The sequence below is a fragment of the Entamoeba dispar genome, genomic scaffold (genome assembly GCF_000209125.1).
Source record: "Entamoeba dispar SAW760 scf_1105229460623 genomic scaffold, whole genome shotgun sequence".
Lineage (NCBI taxonomy): Eukaryota > Evosea > Mastigamoebida > Endamoebidae > Entamoeba > Entamoeba dispar.
Window position 1 is genome coordinate 39,358 of NW_001854285.1, and position 6,201 is coordinate 45,558.

The window sequence follows — 6,201 nt, forward strand, 5'->3', positions numbered from 1 at the left end:
TATTATTTGTTCTATAATGATGCCAATTATGGGATAGATTTTATACCAAAAGGATTATATGAGGATAGTTTAGATACTTTCATAATGTTAGGTAATTCTGCTGCATTAATTTGTATTACTATTGCCTACGTTTTTTCAATTTTAGCTTTCAATGTAACAGGTATGATGATTACTGATTATGTTAATGCTATGGTTAGAAATGTTATGGAACCAATGAGAATGATCACTATTTGGATATGTTCAGTGTTCTTGTATTATGTTGTTGATCCAGATATTGGAGAGAAAGTTGGATGGTTTACATTTATTGAAGTATTTGGATTTATATTCCTTACAGGAGGTTTCTTATTGTATACAAGAGTTATTAAGATACCTAAATTATTTAAATATCCTTCAAATGAAGAAATTAGTATTGAAGAGAAAAAAGAAGAAGAAAAAGAGCCATTATTATATTCAAATTAAATCTTTATTCTTTCTTTTTTATTATTCTTTAAATAAATTTTTGTGTTTAACAAATAAGAATTACAATAATTCTAAATCATCAGAACTTGATGAGTATTCAGTGGTTTCTGTTAAGTCTAAGTTCAATTCATTAATAACATCTGAAAAATTTAACTTAGAAGATATATCAGAAAATCCATATGCCTCTTTACTTTGAATAGGTTTCTTTTCTTTAACCTCAGGTTTCTTTTCTTTTTTCTCTTCAACAACATCACTTTCGTCACTATCATCCTCTTCATCTTCTTCACTCTCATCCTCTTCATCTTCCTGTTCTTCATTTATATTTTCTTCGTTACTTAAATCACATTCAAATGTTAAATCTTCGTCATTAATAACTTCACTTTTTGACGTTTTACTTTTAATTGATTTATTTTCTTCTTCCTCTAAGTTATTTCCTTTCTTTGAAGACTCTTTTTCTTTTTCTCCTTCTAAGTTATTTTCATTTTTCTCTTCTTTTTCATCTTTAACAATCATATCAACATCTGAGATATTTGGTTCTAAACTAATTCTTGATTTTTCTTTATTATTTGATTGATCCGTTTCTTCTTTTTCTTCTTTAGGCTCTTCTTTCTTTATTTCTTCGGTTTTTTTCTTTTTAATGACAACTCCTTCATCAACAACACCTTCTTCTTTTTCTTTTCGTCTTACTATCTTTACATCTTTCATTACAAAGAAATGGATCCACTTAAAAACACAATTATATATCTCATCTTTTAACATATGTAAATAGGCATTTAATACAATAACTTCAAATGGCATAATTTTAATATATTGTTCAGAAATTTCAAGATGTGTTTGTCTTGCTTGACATTGGTCCATAATTTCTTCTCTAACAGCTTTAGCAAATATTTCTGCAATACAATCAGTCATACAACTTATTAAATTTTTTCTTAAATGTTTTACCATTTTTTGTACTCCAAATTCAAATGATTCTTTAATAATTTCAGGAATATTTATTTCTTTTTTTCTTTTATTTAATGTTTTAAATGATAAATAATCCATAGCCTTCCACCAAAACTTTTTTAATCCTCTATGAAGAATATCAGTCATTAATAAACAATGATCAGATATTGAAACGATCATATTAGTTAATGTATAAAAATAGTCTTTTAGTTGAATCTTTTCATCAGGTGATAATGCCTGATACTCTGCTGTAATCTTTTTATCAATTTCATAAAAACATCTCCATACATCAAATTTACCATCCCTTTCAAATCTCCATAAGAAAACATATAATTCTTCTTCCATAGTATCTATTCTTTTCTTACTGATATCTTCATCTTTTACCATTCCAACTTTTCTTGCCATCATTTCATTTAATACTGTAACTATATTTCTTACTTGGAAGAATCCTGTCATTCCTTCAATAATATGATCAAAACAAGTGAAAAATAATCTTAACTTAGTAAATGGTGGTGATATATGACCAGCAATTTCTCCCATTTGTTCATATAAAGATGGTGGACAATCTTTAATAATTCTTTTCATATCATATAACTCTGTTTCAACATCATCAGAAATAACTGCACAATTTGGATCAACAAGTTCTTGTTGTAATGAATGACACACTTCTAGTAATCCTTCAAAATGACCATATAAATATTTAAAACAAGGTAACATTTCTTTTAATACAACATTAGTTGTGACATGAAATTCTTTAAGGTACTCGCTTATATTATCTTTAGCAGCATTTTGAACTGTATGGATATATCCCCAATATTCATCTAATAACATTTTCATATCAGAGAAATTATTTAATGATAATTCAACTGCTTCAAAATCTTTTTGTATTTGGAACCAAAACTCACTAATGTCCTCTGCTGTTGCTTTCATTACAATTCTTAAAAACTCAAGGAATTCTTGTTTATTTTTTGCATCAGGTCGTTTTACTGAATCGTCTTCATAACAAACTTCTACTACAATATATTTAGTTAACCCTTCAACAGGATCATGATAAACAATATTATGAGTAAATGCACTAATTCGTTTCATTGCCCAATCAAATACATCTGAATATGCATCTTTTTCTGTAGCATGACCTAAAAATGATCTTAATGTTTTAGAATGTGCAATTCTTTTTTCTTTTAATATAACTAACATATACTTTGTAAGTTGAGTTAACAAATCACTTGTATCTTCTTTAAATGCATCAGCTTTAGTAGGTAATTGTGCAGCAAGATTTTTTGGTTTTAATTCAGAATGAAGTTCTTCAAATTGATCAAATCTTTTATATACCATAGCAGTTTCACTTCCATATGTACTTCTAACAAGGAATACAGGCAATGGATCATAGTCTTTATCTAAAATACGTAAATCATGTACACGAATAGCAATTTCAGTATTTTCTGGTGATGTTTCTGAAATAACACGAGCAGGTCTTTTACGTGGTTTAATTTTATTTCTTTTTTTTCCTTTAGCTTTCTTCTTTTCTTCTGATATCTCTTTTTGTTGTAAATCATATAACTTAACAAGGAATTTTTGTGCATGAAGTATTTCTAATTCTCCTTGAAATTGTGCTTTAATTTTGTTTCGAAGATTTTGTATACTTTCCCTTTGTTCTCTTGGAAGTAATTTCTCGTCTTTTACCATATTGTCCTCTTCTAATACAATTTTAGTTCAATAATTTTTCTTCAATTCTTTTTTTTTATCTTTACCTATTTTTATTTACTATATTTTTCTATTTTTTTATTATTTCTTTAAAATTTGTTTTATTACTTAACTTGAAATCAAATTTTTTTAAAAATAAAAATGGAAATCCAAAAAATTTAATTAAAAAAAAAATAATAACAAAAATATAAAACAAAAAAATTAATTAAAAAAAGTAAGAAAAAATCTAAAAATGATTGGATTATGTTCTTCAAGGTTTTTTACTTTATCTTTTGTTTATTAATTTTCATTCATTTAAACATGATTTATTTTTTAGCTTATTTTATCATACACGATTCAAGTTACTCCTGAACATTTAAATGGAGGTATCGAAGATTATCTTGATAAATATATTTCAGAAACAACAGGATATAATAAGGATTATGAATGTATTGTAATTTGTGTGTTAAATGTTTTAGAACATAAACCTATAAGAGTTTGATATTCATTTTATTTTTATGATCATTACTTAAACAAATAGATTGCAGAAGGTACAGGGAATGTTGTATTTTCAGTAAAATTTGAAGCAATTGTTCAGAAAATCATCCGATCAGAAGTTGTTGATGGTATTATTTCTAGTGTTAATAAAGAAGGAGTTACAGTAGATGTGGGGTCATGGAAAAATATTCATGTCACAGCATCAAAAGTAGCTGATTGTGAATATGTTGAACAAAGTGGTTGTTATCGTGATAAGGATCGAGCTTCTCTCTACCAAATAAGAAAAGGTAGTCATGTCCGTGTCCGTTCAGATGTTGTTGATTATAACATCAATGGAAAAGTTTGTTTTTTATTTAATAATGAATGTTTTATTAAGAATAATATTAACTATAATATAGAAATGTTTAGGGACTATTGAAAGATCTTTTTCATCTCATGACTGAGAAAATAACAAATTATTTGTGATAAATGTTTTATATGCAATTTTTATATTCTGTTATTCATAAAAATAATTAAAACAGTTTCGTTGTTGCAAGGACAATACTTAAATAGAAACTATTTTATATAATAAAATAACTTATAAAAAAAAAACTAAATAATTATGTTATTTTTGGTAATTTCAATGAATACTTTTGAGATAAGAAAGAAGGAAAAGAGGGGGGAGTTTTAAGAAAAATTAACATGATAGAAAATCAAAAATTTGGAGAATAAAAATAGCACTGATAAGGAGACTTTAAAAAAGGAAAAAACAAAAAGAAAAAAATAACATCTAATAAATTGAGATGAGTGAAGCAGAAGGGGTGAAGGTGAAGAAACAGAAGAAAGGATTATTTGATTTATTCTCTCGAATTAAACATACAACAAGCGAAGAAAAGAAAGAAAAAAAAGAGAAAAAAGAAAAAAGTAAAAAAGAAAAGAAAGAAGCAAAAGAAAAGAAATTAACTAACGAAGAAAATTCAAAACTTCCACCTGTCGCCATTGCTAATCCAAAAGTAGCAGGTTATGCTACTGGTTCAATGGTTAATCTTTTAAAGAATATGCCTGATTGGAGAGATCAAACAAGAAAAGTTGTTGTTGAAGGGAATTTTGAAACATTTCCTATTGCTGGAGATTTACCACGTTTATTAAAACATTTATCTATTGTACGTAAAACAAATGAAAATGAAATTTCATGTTTATTCCCAGAAGATGGAAATAAAACTGATGGTAAAGTTAAAATTGTAGTTGATGTACAAGGAAATAAAGTTACGACAGGTGATTGTTTAAAAGTTATTCAATGCATTACTAAAATCTTTGATGAAAAACATTGTGAACGTGTAGAAAAAGAATGGAATGCTGTTATGGATAATTCAGAAGATCTTTCTGTTCAAAAAACATTTTTAATGAGAGTATTAAAAAGTGTTTATGTTGATGAAGGATCAAATGAAGTATCCCCTGTTATTACATTTTTAAAAGCAATTAATCAAAAAATTATTGCAAGTTCTACTATGAAATTAAAAGCAGTATGTGGTAATTTGTTTATTAAAGATGCACGTTTGTTTTATTTAGTTTATTTCATTTATTTTTTTTAAATACTTATTATTATTATAGAACCAATGGTTTGGGAAATTGCAGTAATTCTTGATGGTGATAAAACTATTATTTCTCATTATAGAAGACAAGAAACTACATCAAAAAATTCAGAAGAATATTTTAGATTTTTGTGGGAATTACGTTTAGTATTTAATAAAGAAATGACTCAATTACAAGAATTAAAAATGGGTATTAATGATATTGAATTTAATCCAAATACTATTTCATCTGTACGTGAAAAAGTTGAGTCAACATTAGAATCTCTTAAATTTGAAGATTGTGTTGTGTCTGATTTAGAAGATTCAAGTTCTGAAGAAGAATAAAAACTATTATTTTTCTCATTCATTTACTTTTTTTTTGTTATTTTAATTTATTTTTTGTTTTTTATATTCTTTTTATTTTTTATTTCAAAAATTAATAAAAAAAAGATAAAAAAATAGAAACAATTTAATTAGCAACACTGTTTTGATGTTTGTTGTTCAATATCAGGTTTTTCAAGATGAATACTTGTTGGTTGAGCTAAACTCAAATTTTTAACTACTTTGTTGTTACTAATTTCATTAGAAATAATTTTAATTGCTTTGTCAACATTAGATCCATTTAAACATGAAGTTTCAATAAAAAAAGCACCTAGTTTTCTAGCAAGAGAAGCCCCAACATCAGCAGTAATATCCCTTTGTTGCTCAACATCTAATTTATTCCCTATAATTAAAACTGGAATAGGATCACTAACAATATTTCTTAGTTTATTATACCATTTATCAACACTATTAAATGTAACTGCTTTAGTAATATCATACACAATGATACATGCCTTTGCACCTTTAAAATAACTATCAGTAACAGCAGCAAATTTTTCTTGACCTGCAGTATCAAAAAAACTAAGACATATATTTTCTCCATTAATGTTTATTGTTTTATTTTTTATATCAACACCAATAGTTGGTTTTAATTCTTTATAAAATTTTCTATCAACATATCTTTTAACTAAAGATGTTTTTCCTACACTGGCATCACCAATAACAATAATTTTAAACACTATGAATC

The 6,201-nt window shown here is 26.0% G+C and overlaps 6 protein-coding genes across 6 annotated transcripts in view, besides 14 other annotated features; 4 read left to right on the forward strand and 2 right to left on the reverse strand.

Moving 5' to 3' along the window:
* EDI_076270 (uncharacterized protein) overlaps positions 1 to 37 on the forward strand; it is a gene marked incomplete at both ends in the record, with an annotated part of 858 nt that extends 821 nt beyond the window's left edge. The window contains one exon of the mRNA XM_001733332.1: positions 1 to 37. This exon is cut by the window's left edge and continues 821 nt beyond it. Coding sequence (XP_001733384.1) covers positions 1 to 37 — 37 coding nt within the window.
* A 47-nt stretch (positions 38 to 84) lies between these two features.
* Positions 85 to 459, forward strand: EDI_076280 (uncharacterized protein; the record flags this gene model as incomplete). The annotated part of the gene is made up of 1 exon (XM_001737460.1): positions 85 to 459. One exon carries the CDS (start codon positions 85 to 87, stop codon positions 457 to 459), a length of 375 nt encoding a protein of 124 aa, XP_001737512.1.
* Positions 441 to 501: a sequence feature (AT_rich).
* An 18-nt stretch (positions 502 to 519) lies between these two features.
* Positions 520 to 3,087, reverse strand: EDI_076290 (uncharacterized protein; the record flags this gene model as incomplete). The annotated part of the gene is made up of 1 exon (XM_001737461.1): positions 520 to 3,087. The coding sequence occupies one exon, from the start codon at positions 3,085 to 3,087 to the stop codon at positions 520 to 522; it is 2,568 nt and encodes an 855-aa protein (XP_001737513.1).
* Positions 683 to 789: a microsatellite.
* Positions 908 to 962: a microsatellite.
* Positions 1,012 to 1,095: a microsatellite.
* Positions 1,039 to 1,144: a microsatellite.
* Positions 1,447 to 1,496: a sequence feature (AT_rich).
* Positions 3,088 to 3,121: 34 nt separating the features above from the next.
* Positions 3,122 to 3,196: a microsatellite.
* Positions 3,197 to 3,235: 39 nt separating this feature from the next.
* Positions 3,236 to 3,304: a microsatellite.
* A 33-nt stretch (positions 3,305 to 3,337) lies between these two features.
* EDI_076300 (DNA-directed RNA polymerase II subunit RPB7, putative) lies at positions 3,338 to 4,025 on the forward strand (the record flags this gene model as incomplete). The annotated part of the gene is made up of 4 exons (XM_001737462.1): positions 3,338 to 3,379; positions 3,422 to 3,580; positions 3,626 to 3,922; positions 3,981 to 4,025. 4 exons carry the CDS (start codon positions 3,338 to 3,340, stop codon positions 4,023 to 4,025), a joined length of 543 nt encoding a protein of 180 aa, XP_001737514.1.
* Positions 3,928 to 3,979: a sequence feature (AT_rich).
* Positions 4,026 to 4,138: 113 nt separating the features above from the next.
* Positions 4,139 to 4,194: a sequence feature (AT_rich).
* A 170-nt stretch (positions 4,195 to 4,364) lies between these two features.
* Positions 4,365 to 5,477, forward strand: EDI_076310 (uncharacterized protein; the record flags this gene model as incomplete). The annotated part of the gene is made up of 2 exons (XM_001737463.1): positions 4,365 to 5,115; positions 5,173 to 5,477. 2 exons carry the CDS (start codon positions 4,365 to 4,367, stop codon positions 5,475 to 5,477), a joined length of 1,056 nt encoding a protein of 351 aa, XP_001737515.1.
* Positions 4,450 to 4,520: a microsatellite.
* Positions 5,121 to 5,171: a sequence feature (AT_rich).
* A 6-nt stretch (positions 5,478 to 5,483) lies between the features above and the next one.
* Positions 5,484 to 5,562: a microsatellite.
* A 1-nt stretch (position 5,563) lies between these two features.
* Positions 5,564 to 5,608: a sequence feature (AT_rich).
* The window catches only part of EDI_076320 (uncharacterized protein), a gene marked incomplete at both ends in the record, with an annotated part of 2,266 nt that continues 1,670 nt past the window's right edge, over positions 5,606 to 6,201 (reverse strand). Inside the window, one exon of the mRNA XM_001737464.1 lies at positions 5,606 to 6,192. Within this exon, the coding sequence (XP_001737516.1) occupies positions 5,606 to 6,192 (587 nt within the window). The remainder of the gene's footprint in view (positions 6,193 to 6,201) is intronic.